The sequence below is a fragment of the Gymnoscopelus braueri genome (genome assembly GCF_963280865.1).
Source record: "Gymnoscopelus braueri genome assembly, chromosome: 12".
Lineage (NCBI taxonomy): Eukaryota > Metazoa > Chordata > Actinopteri > Myctophiformes > Myctophidae > Gymnoscopelus > Gymnoscopelus braueri.
The window spans coordinates 37,124,562-37,143,302 of NC_137614.1; the positions used below are offsets into that span (position 1 = coordinate 37,124,562).

Sequence of the window (18,741 nt, forward strand, 5' to 3'; positions counted from 1 at the left end):
ATATGGTTGACATGGGAAATAATTTCAGTACTGCTGTGACACTTACTGTCCCATCTCTTGCTATGGTTGTAAATTCATTGTCTGTAATTAGAGTGGTGCTTGGTCCTCACACTTAAACCTTGAACCTCTTTTGGATGAAAATGATGAGTTCTTTTTTAAAACCCCTTTGAGAGGAATGTGCAATGGAAAAGTTGAGTCGAGAGAAGTAAACATTTTCGACATACAAGGTTCCCACTCGACAGTAATGTTATGCAGTACCTGCTTGTAGCTGCTGATGCGCCGTCTGACGCTTTCCAGTTTGGTGTCACAGATTTGTCTGAACTCGTACTGGGGCATGGACACCACGCGGTCGCTCTGCGAGATCAGCTGGCTGCAGTTCTGGACAAAATGGCTGTCATCACTCGCAAATGCCTCCAGGATCTGAGAAGACAGGAACAACTTGGTAAACATAGACTGACTGCTACAGTAGCTTACCAATGCTGATATGATACAGCAAAGTTCCCATTCTTCAGTGGTGAACTGAATTCCACCACAATACACATTTATACAGTACCCAAACTAGGAAAAGGACTGATTATGCCAAAAAAATAATAATGCTGCATTCAAGACAAAAAAAAAAGAAAGAATAGGAAAAGAGCCAATTCAGAATTTTAGGTCAGAAATTTGTATTAAATTCTCATACAATTATCAGAGATTTAGTGTAGAGGGAAAAATAGGAGCAAACCAAGTTATCCGGTCAACTAAGTATATAGGGTTTACGCGGTTAACTAAGTTATGAGTTGTCTTGAACGCAGCATAAATCTGACAAAACAAAAAGTCATAATGGCACCTTAGCAGCGATACTGAAGCAGCCTTTGGGTTGCACCATCTTCTCCAGGACATGGCTCTTGATGCCGGCGGTGCTGACGTACTCGTAGACGACACCGTGCTCCAGGTGAACGTTGTCCACAGCAAGGCTGACCACAGGCAGACCCTCCGACAACGACAACGTGCTCAACCGGTTGTCTGTGAGAACGGATGGATTTTTATAATGCATTTCCGGATAATATACATACAGGAAGCACTTTGTGTGATTCATGTACATGCACTGATACTCTTCTTGCACTCATGTCTAGGAACAGATACCAGCTGCTATGCTCATGCACCTTATTTCGACATCTCATGTACATAAATGTTTGGATAGATAAGCTATGTGTAAATATGTAGATACGTTGTTGTATCTACATATCAAAACGATGGAGCTTGCTCAAAAACTAATTTTACACCTCTTAACCTGTGATGTGACAATAAAAGATGATTCTGATTCTGATTCTCTTCTTCTTTATGTCCATAAAATGCAGAGGCCTGAAGTGATCCTTATGACCTTGCATCACTGATGAGCGATGTTCTAATCTACAGTATTTGGAAAAAGCATTCCATTTGAATTAAGTGTCTATTTGAGAACACTTAACTTTATAAGCAAATAAATAAACAAAAATAACTTTTGATAGATTACAAAAATAAACACATGAACTGAATTTTATTTAAGCAACTTAAGCCCTATTCAAAATTTATTTTGAAAACTTTTGAAAACCTTCGCCTATAATGACAAAAAAATAGGAATGCCATGTTAACACATTGTGTGCCAAAAACGGTCCGGACCGTTTTTGAGAATCCAAACGAGAAGCGCCGAAAACGATCCGGACCGTTTTTGACCCAATTTTATTTTTATACGTGGGGCCCACGTGGGGCGCTCTTACGAAACTTTGGGATCATCCAAGGAGTCTCTGAGAAGGAGAGGCCGGATGTGGATCCATGTCAAAAATCCTTCCGGTCGGCCTTTCCAATGTTAACTCCTTGACTAAAAGCTTAATATCTCCATTTCTTTTTAACGTGGTGGAAGCGAGCCGTTTTCTATCGGCGATCACTCTGCAATGGAGGATCGTGTTAGAAATATTATTGTTCCAGGCGTTAGTCGGGACCCTCCGCCGTCTCGCACGCACGCTTTGTTTACATGCACTTCCGCGTCGGGGCTTCTACAGCACGAAACGTATCAACGTAAGTGGATGGAAGAATAGCAGGCACTGAACGTATAATATTTTAATAAACCTCTGGCACCCAATGTGTTAAAAGTGACACAGGGTCTGCAAATCAATGTAATAAAAAAAAGTCAAATAATGTCAGATATGTTGGTGGAGCTCAATTCATTTGTGGAGGAGATGAGCGTGTGTGTTTGTGTGTGTGTCACCTGTTCCATTGGGACTGTTGTCCTCTTCTGAGAAGGGCCTAAAGTGGCTCCCCTCCTCCTCATCTGTACCTCCTCTTCCTTGCTGTAGTTCCTCCACATCCTCAAATAGATGGTACACCCACTGACACTGAGACACAAAAACACACACAGCATCAAATGCATGGTACGTTCAGTGGCGTTCAGTGTCTAGCTGAGGGACACTTAGACATGAGCAGTGCTGGACAAGTTACTAAGGGAAGTGTTACTCTTTACTTACTAGTCCATTACAACATTCCTTTACTTATTACTTGATATCAAAAGTAATTAGTTAGGTTATTCATTATATTACTATAATACTTGTGCCCCCCTTCCAAAAATGTGATGTACAATACAACCCGTTTAGCCAGCTACTCTTAGAACTGAATCCACTTTATTGTAACAATAATTATCCAATCAAACAGCACATTGCTGTCTCAACACAACCCCCGAGCCCCCCCAAAGTGTTAATGGGGAGTCAAAAAGTTGTTAGAGTTACCGTAATTGGATTAGTAATTGTAATATAAGTATAGTGTATATTGTTTTGGCAATTGTAATCCCTTGCACCAGTGGTTCTCAAAATGAGGTCCGGGGACCCTCAGGGTTCCTTAGGGGGGATTCCAAATGGACACTTACGGGTCTGTAACTTGAGTATTCAGTACAAATGGAATGAAATGGACCCTTACGGGTGAGTTATGGACGTCCTTGAAATAAATAAATAAAAAGTTTGAGAACAACTGCCTTACACTACTCATTACTGGGGAAAGTAATATTATTTCAGTAATATATTACTTAATACATTACGGCCCAACACTGGACAGGAAGCCAGGAGGAGCTTGGGACTGTACCAGCAACCTTCCGGGTCCCAGATGGCCGCTCTATCCATACAATGCTCACACAATAACCAATGAACTTCAATCATGCCAGGACTGGCTGGCTGCCTGACGTAATTAGTCAGTAAAGGTCTTGTAGTGGATTGTAATAGAAGAATGGGTTTACTTTAAAGCACTGCTTCTCAGCTCTGGTCCATAGCATTAGCGAGTTCTCTCTAATGCTCTGCCAGGAACTGTGCATTTCCTGTAGACTATAATGTGCGATGTCTAATCTGTAGTAGAAATAAATAATATAATTTCACTACAACAGAAACAAAGGCATTTTATGACGTTGAAAGCCTATTCTTTGCAGTGGGAAGCCTCTCAGAGGCTCCACTTTTTGGCCAGAAAATAAAATGTATCCACCAAGAAAGAGATTATTTTATTTTGATTTCATCATATGCACTCAAGTGCACCACCTACAGATCTGATCAATAGCATTTTCTATAGTCCATATTCACACTCATTACTAAGTAAACCTGACCGTTGGCTTTGTACTCTGTCTGCTCTTTTTTCCCTCTACACCAAACCTCTTTGCCCTAAATAATGCAAAAAATAAAAGTTTTTTTTTTGGAATTTAACATTGCGTTGCTGTGGCAACTGGGGTGGCAACTGGGGTGGCATTTCATTGACTTAATGGCAATATGGCCGCCGTGTGAATATGGTCTATAGACCAGATTTGTAGGTCCAGGAAACAGTTTAAACATTTAAGCCCCATTTTATTCTTTGTGTTATTCAAAAATAAGCCATCTACAGTACAAGCTCACAACAACATGTCACATTTTGACAGATTTTAGAAAATCTTGACGAATCTTCTCTTACAGCAGTGGTTCTCAAAGTGGGGTCTGTGGACCCCCAGGGGTCCTTGGTGGGATCCCAGGGAGTCTCCAGCAAAATGTGTTAATACAGCATCACAGGCATTTTAACCACTTAATCCATTTATACTTTGGCTGTTCAAAAATAGCAGATTTACAATTTCGCAGCAGGTCACTTCGTGCCGCGCTATGCATCTGCTATTTATGTTTTTTTTTTTAAATCTTAAATGTTTGGAAGATTTAGAATTATTTTGATTTTTTTAACACAAATTGTCTCTTCCGGGGATCCCTGGCACAAAACATTTTCAGGTGGGGGGGTCCGCGGCCAAATATATATCAATTTGGGGGTCCTTGGCAAAAAAGTTTGAGAACTACTGGTTTTGAAGGCATTCGTAGAATCGGCCTCAGGTCTTAATGGGTTAAAGAACACCTGTTGTGTAGGCTTGAGGGGGGTCCCTTACAGGTCTGTAACTCTGAGAGGGTACCAATGGAGGACCACTGCTGTTTGGTCCCATGGTGGAGGGAGCTGGTGTGTGTGAGTATGCGTACTTGTGTGTGTGTGTGTGTGTGTGTGTGTGTGTGTGTGTGTGTGTGTGTGTGTGTGTGTGTGTGTGTGTGTGTGTGTGTGTGTGTGTGTGTGTATGTGTGAGTTTACCGTAGGGTCCCACGGTGGTGGTAACTGGTGTGTGTGTTGTGCAGTAAAGTGCTCCAGAGCCTCCTGGTAGCTGCTATGGTTCAGGTTGTTTCCGTTGATCTTCTGGACGATCTGGCCTGGTTGGAGGCCAGCGGCCGCCGCCTCCCCACCTGCATGAACAACCACAACAATATAGAGTGGAACTGCAGGGGTGAAAGGTCACTTTATTGAAACCCAGCACCATATTCTGGGGGGAACATTAGCCAAAAATAGGCGATCTACAAGCTCACAAGCCATCGCAGCACGATGGGTTGTGAGCTCCCTCCCTCGCCAGGCTTCCCTTCCCTGAAGCAGGGACCCCCCACTACATAGATAGATAGGATACTTTATTGGCAGTTTAAAAAAAAGTCACAACAGTGACTATACACAAAAAAGCAGTACCAGTCCATTGTACAATCCATATACAATAGTGTTGCAGATTAAACTTGTTCATAGATAACCTGTTTGACGGCACTATCATCAGCAATATGTTGGATTCATGTTATTTCTCTGACATTTAACCACTTAAACCATCAATACTTAGTAAACTTAAACTTCATTCTACTTGGTCTACTCTTTTTTCCCTCTACACCAAACCTCTTTGCCGACGAAAACAAAACAAAAACATTAGCCTCTTTGGCTAATGTTCCCCTCAGAATAGGGATTCTAGGGTTCAAGTGGTTAATGTAAAAAAAAAAGGGTTCCAATCGCACAAAGATTTGGAGACCCCCCTGTAGTAACTCTGAGGACCCCCTGGGGGTCCCGGACCCCCTGTTGAAGACCCCTGAGTTAGTACAGTATGTATTACTGACACGCCTCAGTTATCAGTTAGTATGCATTATTGACACGTGGACATCCAGTCATGAAAGACGAGACAGACGGTGTGAGAAAGTGAAGGAGAGCAGAGAGGTCATGACCTCAAACCACAGTCACATTCCCCTCCTCACCTCACTTAAGGAAGGGTGTGTGTGTGTGTGTGTCTGTGTGTCCGTGTCTGTGTGTGCGTGTGTGTGTGTGTCTGTGTGTGTGTGTTCCAGCAGGATTACACAATTGAATTGGTTTTTACTGTAAGTCTTTCCATGAACATCTGGTCGGACGACTGCAAGAAGAGAAGGAGAGCCAGGTTGTGTAAATAATAAGTGTGTGTGTGTGTGTGTGTGTGTGTGTGTGTGTGTGTGTGTGTGTGCGTGTGTGTGTGTGTGTGCGTGCGTGCGCGACTGCACGTGCGTGCGTGTAAATGTGCACGTGTTGAAAAGGGCGTTTGGTGTATTGCAGGGTTGAACTATGACCCCGGACCAGGTGGCTGACAGGTGGCAGTTAAAAGCCCAGCATGGGTTTCACAATGAAACAGACGGCACACCGTCAAATCCTCAGTGCGCACACAGGACCAAAGTGGATCCCTTTGTACACCCACAGAGCTAAATGAACACGCAGCATTTTACAGTGTAGCAGGTGTCTGATTCTTCAACTTTCTCCTCATCTTTGTGCTTTCTTTTCCGTTTGTACCAGACGTTAGCAAGATCTCGATCTCTTTGTGCAGTGGTTCTAAAACCTTTTCATGTCAAGCTCCCCCAAATTGATATGTATTTGTCCGCAGACACCCATCGGATTTTTTTTTGTGCCAGGGACCCCCTTAAACGATTTGTATCGTTTAAAAAATATATAAATATATTCAAAATATTTCAAATCATATTTTCTCACATGAAATGTGAAAGATTTTGATTGGATTCAAGTTTATATTTGAGAACATTTAACTTAATCACAAAATACATATATACTAGAGGTTCGGGCCGCTATGCGGCCCTCACACCTACGTCGCACCGCCAATCTGACCAATATGTCATAGTCATAGGGTCATAGTCATTTGTTTTCGTGCATGCCCCCTTTTGTGCCTATATAGATCTGAGTATCTGTCAGTCCTTGTCCCTTTAATGCCCATATATGGAGATCATGCCCATATATGGGCATACCCCCTTTTATGCCCTATATGAAGCTGACTGATTTGTTTGCGCCAAGATCTCTGTCTCTGTCAGTCCTTGTCCCTTTTATGCCAATATATGGAGATTGCTGATGTCATCAGTATATGCCAATATATGGGCATGCCATGACGATGGAAATAATGGCCGTTGTATCGGTTTGGCTCTAGTGGGAATCAAAGTGGTTGACAAAGTGACACCAACCTTTCCTGACTGCATGGACATGAGGAGGGCAGTCACCAGACAGTCTGAAGGACAGGCCATCTGGGTTGTCAGGGATCTTCACAATCCTGGTTTAGAAAACATAACAATATATTATTTCATTCATTCATGTGTAGCAGAGTGGCTTAGGGCCTCTGCCTGAAGATCAAATAGCCTAATATCTCCCCCAGCTAAAGAAGGATTCCCTCTGAAGGGGGGGGGGCGCATGCTACCATTTTCGGTGATCACCCTCTGCATTCAGCCACCTTTAGGCTAGTGGCTAAGATGTTTGGCCTTGTGGGCCCTATCTTGGGCGCCGCCTTACCCCTTATCCCTAAACTGCTTTGCCATTTTTTACTATTTTGAAAAACATTTTTAAATAGTTCAAATAGCCAATCTACCAGCTCACAATGTGTCGATGTAGATCTGCTAGTTGAAATGTTTTAAAATGTTTTTTAAAATAGTTAAAATGGCTAATAAGTTTAGGGATAAGGGGTAAGGCGGCGCCCAAGATAGGGCCCTAAGTGTCCCTTCCAACACAGGAGACCGGGGTTCAAATCCCGGGCGTTACACACAGAAAAGACATAATTCCAAAAGATCACACTTGAATAACTGCAGTATGTGAAGCCCATTTACACCAAAGTGAGGGGAAAACCCAACAAAAAGATCCTAAAAGTCATATAGAGAAGTGTCTCACTCTTTGCCCTTGGTGGCCACCAGTAGACGGAGAGAGCGTCGGATGCAGAAGCACTGGTTGATCATGGTTTCCACCTCGGCGAAAGGCCTGAGAAACAGCAGGTCCTCGTTGATGGTGTAGATCTTCCTGCCCACCTGCAGACCAGCCATCTGGTGGAGACACACGCACACATCAGAAGGTTCTCTTCCCAGGCAGAGACCTGGAGTCACACTCTCAAGCTGTTGCTGGTTGTAACCACAACAAAATGAAATTAAAAAGAAAATAACGGTGTAATAGTATACAGTAGTATACTAGCAGTCTCAAACTTTTTCATGTCAAGGACCCCCTTTTGTAAAGAACCCATAGGAGAAGATATGTGTCAAGATTATTATTTTTTGTCGAAAATAGCACACGTGGGCTTGTGAATCGGCTATTTTCGAAAAGCCTAACTATAAAATAGGGTTAAAGTGGTTAAATTGATTTTGATGCTATAGTAAGTAATTTTGCGGGGGACCACCAAGGGTAGTCAAAGGTATTCAAATGTTTGAATACATACATTTTTTAACACAAATCTTCAAACATGGGGGTCCCTGGAAAAACAATCATTTCAGATGGGGGTTCGTGGCCAATCAATTTGGGGGTTCCTTGACATGAAAAAGTTTCAGAATCTAGTAGCTAGTGGCTAGAGGACTTGCTATTCCTCTCTCTGGCTGTCTCTGTCCTGTTGTCATGGCCTCCGTGGGAATGGGGCACATTCACTGAGTTGGCACACAGGGGTGGTCTCCCAACACAGAGAGTGGGGTCTGTGGTGGAAGAAGTACTCAGATGTTTTACTTAAGTAAAAGTAGCGATACCACAATATAAAGCACTATGTTAGGAGTTAAAGTGCTGTATTCAGATTTGATTTGAGTAAAAGTACAAAAGAATTGGCTTCAAAATATACTTACAGAACCAAAGTACTGTAAGTACTCAAATGTTTCAAAAAATAGCTTTCGAAAATAGCTGATCTACAGGCTCACAATGTGTTGCAGCTTTGCCTCTGAGATGTAGTGGGGTGGGAGTATAAAGTATTGAAAAATGGACATACTCAAGTATAGTAAAAATACCTGAACAAGTACAGTACTAGAGTAAATGTACTTAGTTACTTTACAGCACTGGTGCTGGGAAACACAGAGAGTGGGCGTGTCATTGCGAGGGGAGAGAGTGAGAGAGAGCGAGAGAGAGCGAGAGAGAGCGAGAGAGAGCGAGAATGGAGGTCTGGGTGCAAAAGAGGGAGAGTGTGAATGAGGGGCTACCGTGCTGGAATGCTGGAGGGGGCAGAAATAAAGAATTACAACAAGTGGAAGAATTACAGCTAAACTGCAGAAAGGTTTGAGAGAATTAGTTCCACGTGGATAAGAAAGAACATTTAAAAGGGAAAGGGGAAAAAATTGAAAGGAAAATAAAATAAACCATAATGAACGAGACAAGACCATATGGGAGAGGAGCCAACAGGGTTGAATTGTGAACCCAGGGCTTCCCAATCTTTTCCATGCCAAGGACCTCCAAATAGCCATAGCCTTTGGCTGCTGCCCCCCCCATTGTGAAATGGCTTCTTCTTTTTTTTTAAAGAGGGGGGAAAGCGAGGGTGAAAGGCCCCTCAAGGGATCACATATTCCAGTGTAGTAATAATAATAACAACAACAACAACAACAACAACAACAGAGGTACATGTATGAATCAGTTTCTTTTTTTTATGACACTGTTGTCAACACACCTTTTTCATAAAAATGGATAATGTTCTTCCACTTTCTCTTAAGCAAGTCATAGATTCTTCTTTTTCATTGGCAGCAATGTTAACAAGCCAAGATTGTGTCTGTCTTGTGTCTCAATAACAAAGTACATATGTTATCATTGACATATCTTTCTGTGTCTGTTGTCAGACGAGTGAGACGACTGCATGGCCAAAAAGGTGATTTGAGCAAGGGTCGTAAAATGCTAACATCGTTAGCCTTGGTTAGCCAGTTAGCACATAGAGGTACATAGAGGTAGTTATTTTACGCCCCAGAAATCATTCATTAGGCTGAAACAGGGTTGATCCAGGCTGCTTACTTGGGCCCTTAAAAGGATCCCTGGCTAATAAGCCAAATATGTCTTAATACATCATAATTGCCCTCTATAACTAAAATACACCTTAAATATTGTATCTATATTAGGAACAGTTCATCTTTTACTCAAGAAGGGCAATAGAGCACCGAAGTCCTGACGTCACTCGTTCATCCCCAGGTTTGCGGAAGTAATTTCTCTATGGAGAATAACATTGGGTCATCTTAGAATCGTCTCATATAAGAATTGTGGTCCAAAAATAAACACCGCGTGTCGGCGTTATTGTCAGGGAGGAGGTTCTGTATCGTTTATGATAGTCAGTCACTTATATTTGATACAGTCTGTTTCTGGCGAAAATGTAACTAATTCGGCGGAAGTAACATTAGCGTTTTCTCACCGTCAGTTGATGCTTCATATCCATAAGAGTCAACCCGCCGGGGTCATGTGTTTATTTTTGGAACACAGTTCTTATTTGACGCGATATTCAATACGTCTATGGGATTCAGAACGGGGGTGGAAAACTGCAAACCAGGTAGACAAACAAAGGATGTGTAAATGACGTCAGACTTCGGCGGTCTATGCCCATCGCAAGTTGATGATGTCATTTGCCCATACAAGCTCACAAACTGAGCTGGTGGTAGATGTGCTATTTTCAGCGAATGTTCCCACCAGAATAGGGATGTTAGGGTCCAAGTGGGGCATTTTACAATTCTAGTCACTTATGAGGAAACATTTCCATTCACACACGTGTGTGTGTGTGTGTGTGTGTGTGTGTGTGTGTGTGTGTGTGTGTGTGTGTGTGTGTGTGTGTGTGTGTGTGTGTGTGTGTGTGTGTGTGTGTGTGTGTGTGTGTGTAAACTCAGAGTGATGTGAGTCAGCATGTCTAATGGTCCTCTAAGCTGGTGAGAACAGGAGTGACAGCCCTGACCTACTGGGAATAATGGATTGGACAGAATGTCGCTGTGTGTGTGTGTGCGTGTGTGTGTGCATATTGACCATACCTCAGCGTGTGAGCCCCTGATGACAGACTTCACCACGATGGCCTTGTTCTTCTCCTCAATCTCAAAGCCGTAGTCTTCCTCCTCAGGATGAATCTACACACACAGAGACACACCACAGTGGGACTGATTCACAGCCTTGCATTTCTGCGTGAGAGGAATACCAATTTTCACTATTTTTGACATTATTTTAATTACTTTCTGGAAACGTCTTGCCTATACAGACATTCCCAAAATAGGGATCGATTACTAATCTATTATTTTATTAAATTATCGATATTTTTTTTAAATAATTGATTAGTCGGATTAACCGTTGCACTCCTACTTACCACCAGTGGTGGACAAAGTATAAACTCAAGTAAATCCTAAAGTACTCAAAAGTAAATATAATATTCAAGAGTATATTTTCAGAAATTGTCAGAAATGTTCAGAAATTCTCATACATTTTCAGAATTTCCAACAATTGTGAAAATAGGCGAGCTACAAGCTCATAGATCGCCTATTCTCACTATATTTAAAATAGGGCTTAAGTGATTAATTCATAATATATTTCAGTAAGTTTGTGTCCCAAGATTTATATTTAAAATAAATGTACTTAAGTACTCAAGTAAATGTTCTTAGTTACTGTCCATCCCTACTTACCACTACATATTTAGCCAGGATGTTCTCTATGAGCTTGAAGTCGGTGCGTTGGTGCTGTTTGCTCTTAGCGCCGGTTCCCTCCGTCTCTTCATCAGCGTAGAACCGGAAGAACTGAGACTCGTCCTTGAACTCACTCTTCTCCAGAACTGAAGAGGGGGGGGGGGCTAAATATTAATATGAGGGGCTTAAGCCTGATTTATACTCGGTCGCACACCGAAAATTGCAGATCTACAAGCTCACACCGCATCAGCGGGCTTGTAAATCTGCTATTTTCGGCATGGGGTACCATCACAGCACATACCGTAGTATAAATTAGGAATTATACAGTATACTCTCTCTTCTCACAAGGCAATTTTTCTTTTTTATATATATTATAAAAGATTAATTACTGTCTGACATGTATTTCCTTGTCTGATATTCCAACATAGGAACACAATGCTATTTTTTGTCACATGTAAACACAGATATAACATTGTTTACTGTAATCAAGGGGCAAACCCGCTTCGCTGGAATTGAAGCTCACTTCCGGGTTCTCGTTCAGTCTGCAGCCTGTTCCTATTAATAGCCCAGCAGATGTCGCTATTTCACCTTCTCCGGTAGCAATACATTATATAATCTCAATACGAGTCTATGAGGTTTTGGGCGAACTTTACACTTCACTTTATTACCGTAGTAAACCTTTTTAAAAACACTTTTTTCAATCGCTAGTTTAAAGTCTTTTTTAAATCATCATGATATGCGTTCAGTAAATTATGGTCCCATAAATGTTTTAATGAATTATAAAGTAGGGTATGTTTCCAGGGTTTCTACTGGTTCTACCAAGTGAAGACCCGCCCTCGCTGCGGTTGCAGCCAATACCCGCACACACACGCCTTCGCTTCCCCGGACCCACTCCCCCCCCTCCCGCACCCCCTTCCAATCCCCCCGGGCTCTTTTTTTTCACTCCCCCCATGCAATGCCTCACAAGGAGGCAGGGCATCGGGAGTAGTGCTTTTTGCCCATCCCATCCCATCTCCCCCCCCCCCCCCCCCCCAACTCACCTTCCCCTTTTTTCTTTTATGTATTCCACTGTTTGACTGTCTGTCTATAATGTTCCCAATGTAATGATGTATCCAACTGTTTGTCTGTAATGTTATGTAGTTGTATTCCACTGTTTATCTGTAAATGTATTCCTCTGTTTGTCTGTCTGATTTATTTTATATTTCTTTGTGAGGACTGCGGATGAAAACTAGCATCTTTGCTAATTCCGGTGTATTTACGTCTTGACGTTCATTAATATGCATTGTCCTGTCCAAATAAACAAATGAATGAATGAATAGCATTAATTTCCGTTAGCATTTCGTACCGGATATAGAAAGATGGCGGATTTGAAATCGCTGAAAAATAGGCCTCATTTACGGTCTGTAGAAACCAATGGCGTCACTCTGTCCATTCATTTTTACGGTCTATGGTACAAACAGACCCATCCGCGTGTCTGCACACAAACAAGATGATGGTTAATTAGCCTCATCAGCCGGCAGGAACATCTGGGTCCAAAACACTTGTGAGTTGTTGTTGTCATCACATGCCAGGACATGCTACGGCTCTCTATGGAGAGTGTGAGGAACACTCTGTCTTGTGTGAATGAATGTGTGAGGCGATCATCTGTGTGGATGTTGTTGTTCCGAGCCCCCCCACTCTCACACCCAGCGTGCCCTGGTGTCTTTGCATTAGACTAAAGCCTGACCGATACATCTGTCTGGCCGATATATAGCCCACTAAACTTAGTAAACTGGACCTGATTTGGCTATGTTGGACCACGTTTTTCCGCCAACACCAATTCTCTTTGCCAAAAATAGCCGATCTACAAGTTCACAATGTTGCGACGCATTGTGAACTTATAGATTGGCTATTTTCTTCCTAATAATGTTCCCCCCAGGATTTGGATGATGGGGTTCAAGTGGTTAACCACTTCAACCTGGTATCTCTATTTTGGGCATATCATTATAGTCATTAATTAGTACAAGTGTGAAACTCAGGGATGTGATAAATAACATTTGGGTTTGAAGGCCCAGAGTGCTAAATTAACCTGTAGAGGGTGGTCACTGGTCATCATATCCAACATGATTCTTAACTTTACTGAAATCAGACAAAAACACTAAGTGTTCTTGCTTCAAGCTGTATTACATGAATATGTTTTTCATAAACCGATGGGAACTCTGCTACGATTAAGTTTCTACGTTTGTTTGCGCGCACACACACACACACACACACACACACACACACACACACACACACACACACACACACACACACACACACAAACACACACACACCCTCCAACCCCCTACGGCAAACTAAACTTCTGACCTGAAGCTATTTCCTCTGAGGCCATTTGCTAACTTAATAGCGCCTATTCAACTACAGGAGCTAGTCTTCACAAACTCACTGTAGTGACTGAGCCCCACGGTAAACATGCAGCACACAGACCCATGCAGGTCTCACTGAAACATTCCAACACTTAACCCATTCAATCCGGGAACGCATCGGTGTCATTTTAAGATTTCTTTATAAAAGCTCATAGTGTGGCACCGAGTACTGTGCTATGAGCTTGTAGATCTGCTATTTTTTTTTTATCTTTGAACATATATATTTTTTGAAGCGAACATTTTGAACTCAAATCTTTGCTTCTGGGGGTCCCTGGAACAAAATATTTTACAAATGTTCACCTGAAAAAATATATATTCAAAGAGTTGCACAAATTTTCACGATCTTTAAAAAAAATGGCAGATCTACAAGCTCATAGTGCGGCGCTATGAAATTGTATATCTGCTATTTTTGAATAGCCAAAGAAATCTTAAAATGACACGGATGCGTTCTCAGATTGAATGTGTTAAATCACTGCCATGAGGACGCCTGCACAGTGCACACCCACCACTGTGTGGCCCGTTCAGCTCCAACCTGGTGATTAAGGTACGCATGTCACAATTATTACACAATCGCCTGATCACGATTATTTGAGATAATTGCAATTATTTTTGCATAGTCCTTATAAATTGTTTCCATTAATTTGTTTACAAACAGATGGATGAAATGAACAGAAATGTCAAATTTCCATCCTTATTTTCACATCATTGTCCACAATGTATTGCCACTTGTCACAACATGTCCTAGTGATAACCTCCCCTCACTGTGGAGCACTTTCACTAACCACGCTAGAGGCTCCCAACGCTTTAAACCGGCACTTAAACTGCCTCTTCAGAGTTGGTTTCCCCAGCTAACGCCCACCTACCCTTGGTTTTTACACACAGTTGTGTGCCGTGAAAAGCAATACTGTATATAGATCTGAGGTATTATTACTAGACCATACCCGTCGGGAGATATGAGCACCCAAAGTGAGTCATGGTCCGCTTGTTTCACAGATGGTCCGCTTGTTTTACGGATGTGGCAACACCGGCGCTTGTTTCACGCACATGATTTGGCAACCCGGGAGCGAGCAAACACAAAAACACTGATAAACAGCTGACATTTGGGGAAAGCGAAAAACGGGCTTCGCTGGACCGTGCACATGGTAATGGTCAATGGCTGTGTGCAAATGCAGATCAATTGCTCCAGCCACTGAGGAGAACCGGGCAGAAGAGATTTCGGGGACACAACTTTGGGGACGCACGCACACAGCACGCACAGAGCTTTGTAGAATTATAGGATGATTGACAATGGAACGGCCTACAGGAGAGAGGTCTGGTCCTCGTCGTCAACTAGACCAGGGAGTGGAGAAAGTGACGAGAGAGCCGTTTCCAGTTCTCTTGAACGATCTTAACACCTCCCTCACTGCTCACCCCCTCCCATACTAATCCCCCCCATTCAAAGATTTGCATAGATATATATTCAAAAATAGCACTCTGTGCCGCGCTATGAGTCTTGTACAGTATATCTGCTATTTTTTAATAGCCAAAGAAATCTAAAGTGACACAGATGCGTTCCCGGATTGAATGGGTTAAATGAACACTCAGGCTTTTTACTGGGTACGTGTGAAGCGGAGGGGGGAGAGGTGGCTTGTTCTCAATCACAACAGCGTAATTCCCATTGTTTATCAGCAGAGGCTGTGTATCACAAAACAGGGCTTTAAAGTGGATCCAAGTGACCTAGAAAACAGCGCACGTGCTTATTGTGACAGTGCACGTGCTTATTGGGACAGCTTTCCATTGAATATTACATAAGAAAAGGTTTGATGTCTATCAGAGCCATGTACACGATTGCTACTGTGGTCTGGGGACCAAAGAGACAGAGAAAACAAGATGACAACTCACATAAATGTCGGTTTTACTGTGTCATGTTAGATTGTAAAAATGTCGTATCTGTATATTTCGTATACAGTATCAATGTATGTCATAAGTTGCCTTCCTTTGAATTGCCTAAATAAAGCCAAACAACAAAGTGAAACGGACAGAAAAGACTACGGAACAGCATTAGTGCTGAATGGAGAGATTAACCACTTAAACCCTATGCACTATGAGTCCCCCAGGGGTCTATATTATGGCCTCTCCAATTTTGCTCTACAATAAATATCTAGAAACCATTGAGGATGAGCCTCATTTACAATGGTATAGTTGGCAAAAAGAAAATGCTTAATTTTTTTTTTAAATGCTCAGGATGCATTTATGCATGACCTTTGAGTTGTGGATGTGTATTTTGACAACCCGGAACACATTTTGAATCGGAAGGGCCAACAGAGGGCACTAGCTACAATAAGATCATGGCGACAACGGTGGCGCACTTCCGTGCAGATAGCGTAGACGACTGTAAACAATAACCACACAGATGAGGAAGTGGCCAGAGCGAGCAGCCAGCAGCAGCTGCCCCGTGTCCCTGAGGCTAAACCCTCATGCATAAAAACACTAAGTATGAAACACGAGACCCCCGGTTTCCGAATTCATCTTAAAGGCATGCTACGCCCAGCAGGGTTATTATAGTTAACTAAATCTAAGACTGAAACTAAAACTAAAATCATACGCAAGTAAAAATAAATACAAATAATAATAATTTATGTTAAAGTGTTAAATAGCTCTATATTCCGAAAGTAATTGTTGGTATACTGTATATGTTTGTTCAGTAACTGTGGTCTCCTCATCTCTTTAGTGAACAGCAACATTTTATAGAGCGATTTGGTGTAGACTAGAGCAAAACAAGCAGCTGACCCAGTATAGAGCCCTGGGGGACTCCCCAGTGGTTAACTCACAGTGAGCTTGTAGAACGGCAACAACACACAACATTGTCATACGACAAAGTCTAAAATAAGGCTTACTGTAATTGGTTAATGCTTGCACACTGTCTAGTCTTGTGAATCACTACGGTTTGTCCTGGCGCACAACAAAGTTGACGTCAATGTCAGCATCAATCAACCACAAGATTTCTAAATATTTGTATTGACAATAAACCATTGGTGCCAGTGGTTTTATGGTATTTTCTTGGAGCACTGTCACTCCACTCTTAGGCCGGTCACAATTATTACATAACCGTCTAATCGCAATTATTTGAGACAATAGCAGCGCTACAAGCTCATGCTTGTAGATCAGCTATTTCTGAAAATGTCACATGTATAAAATTATTAAATATGTCAATAATGTCTTTGTATATTTAAGTTATTTGTCATATATCTGCCCTGTGCAATGTTTTATCACAAAGCCTAAAAGGCAAACTTGTATTAATATGTTCCAATGTTCAATGGAAAAAACACTCAAAAACACACAATTATTTGAGTGACAACTAATCTTCAACTTAAATCTGTAATCCTGACAGCCCTATCCACTCTCTCCAGGGCTCTTTGTCAGAGGGGTACCTGTGGTCATGGTTGAGCGGCCCCCCAGATGGACTTGTAGCTAGTGCAAACAGCACATGTCAGGGAACACTGCTAATTCTGTTTATGTTCAACATGCCAAATGTGCTCAGTGGCTACTGGTCCCTGGGTAGAAGGAGCGTGTAGCCGTGTACTGCTACGACAGACTCCTTTTGACCTAGACAACCTCAAAGGTCAAACGTTTGGCACAGAAATACACAGTGAAGTCTGGAGTGTGTTTCGGGTTGCTCCATTATCACACTTCAAAACATTTTGGGTGCGTTAGGAAATACAGAATCTGTTCAGTTTTCAGAGTGCTCTGGTGGTGACGTCATAGTGCGAACTGAGTTCAGTTGATTTACGAACGGTCAGTAACAACAACACACCTTGCCTGTGGAGAGTGTAGTGTATTGTTGCTTCGCATATCTATGCCTGCCGTCTGTATTGTCCGTCACTACTGCTTCCTATACCCGTCTTCCACACCGGTGTCAGATAATAAAATAATTTGGTTACTTGCAGTAGCATTTGCCTCGTTGAACTCGTCTCACTTAGTTTAGCACATATTTAGCCTCGTTTAGCACGCATTTAGCAATTACTTCTTCCACCTCTGTTGTTTTCATCAGTATTTGTAGTCAATGCACTCGACAACCCGGTTTTTGAGTAGGGTCAACTAGGCTGCACAGAATTTTTGAACGGCAGCGCACCCACCGCTTTGAATTTAGGAACGACCAGAGAGCAACCCTGTAACCCACAGGCCAAAAATGTCAACTTTGCTCACCTATAATAAAATAGCATCTCATCATCATCAGTCCCCCTATGATGAGGCACTTTTTGCTATATTTCTCGACATTATGGCCCTATGCCCTATAACTCATTTTAGTGAAATGTCACAGTTATGATTAATGACTGATTTCTCATTATATTATAATGATGAGGTTCATCGCATATGTGTGTGTGTGTGTGTGTGTGTGTGTGTGTGTGTGTGTGTGTGTGTGTGTGTGTGTGTGTGTGTGTGTGTGTGTGTGTGTGTGTGTGTGTGTGTGCCTGCATGCTTGCGTGAGGGCATGTGTGTGTGTGTGTGTGTGTGTGTGTGTGTGTGTGTGTGTGTGTGTGTGTGTAAGTAACTGACCATGGTGCATGAAGCCATTGTTGCAGAGTCCCACCCCCAGTATTACGGCATCCTCGCGCGTGGAACAATCTCCCTGGGAAACCAAATGACGCACACAATATGTCAGTAAGTCACACTCTCACACGCTCTCTCTCACACACACACAGACACACACACACACACAGTACAGAGAACACACAGGAATACTGGCTGGCTAGTAGTTTCATGCTTAAGGCATCGGTGAACCTGCATGTGTTATGGTGTGTGCACAACATGTGGTGATGTACGATTATCTTAATGTCGTACGTGTATGCATGGTAGACAAATGTAACGTTGTAGAATGAAAGAGAGAAAAGAGTCAATTAAAGAAACATTACCATGTAGACAAAACAGAGAAAGGAGAGCGTCTTTTTGGCAGATGAATAAAAATCCAAACAAGGTGCTCTATGGCAGTGGTTCTCTTTTCAGGCCGCAACATAATAATATTTGAACTGGGGACCCCCCCACCATAATCAAATTTGAACCCTGACAAGTACTTGGAATTCTAAGAGTTGAGACATTACATTACATTTAGTTTGACTCTGTTCAACAGATAAATATTGTGAAAATAGCAGATCTACAAGCTCACAACGCCGCTG

General features: G+C 42.2%; 1 protein-coding gene across 1 annotated transcript in view; it reads right to left on the reverse strand.

The window, feature by feature from the left end:
* The window catches only part of prex1 (phosphatidylinositol-3,4,5-trisphosphate-dependent Rac exchange factor 1), a 106,834-nt gene that overhangs the window by 30,681 nt on the left and 57,412 nt on the right, over positions 1-18,741 (reverse strand). Inside the window, exons 15-23 of the mRNA XM_080445834.1 lie at positions 18,125-18,197; positions 11,181-11,326; positions 10,542-10,634; positions 7,477-7,625; positions 6,783-6,868; positions 4,585-4,733; positions 2,228-2,354; positions 830-1,005; positions 259-420 (exon numbers count right to left, since the gene is read on the reverse strand). Coding sequence (XP_080301960.1) covers positions 259-420; positions 830-1,005; positions 2,228-2,354; positions 4,585-4,733; positions 6,783-6,868; positions 7,477-7,625; positions 10,542-10,634; positions 11,181-11,326; positions 18,125-18,197 — 1,161 coding nt within the window. The remainder of the gene's footprint in view (positions 1-258; positions 421-829; positions 1,006-2,227; positions 2,355-4,584; positions 4,734-6,782; positions 6,869-7,476; positions 7,626-10,541; positions 10,635-11,180; positions 11,327-18,124; positions 18,198-18,741) is intronic.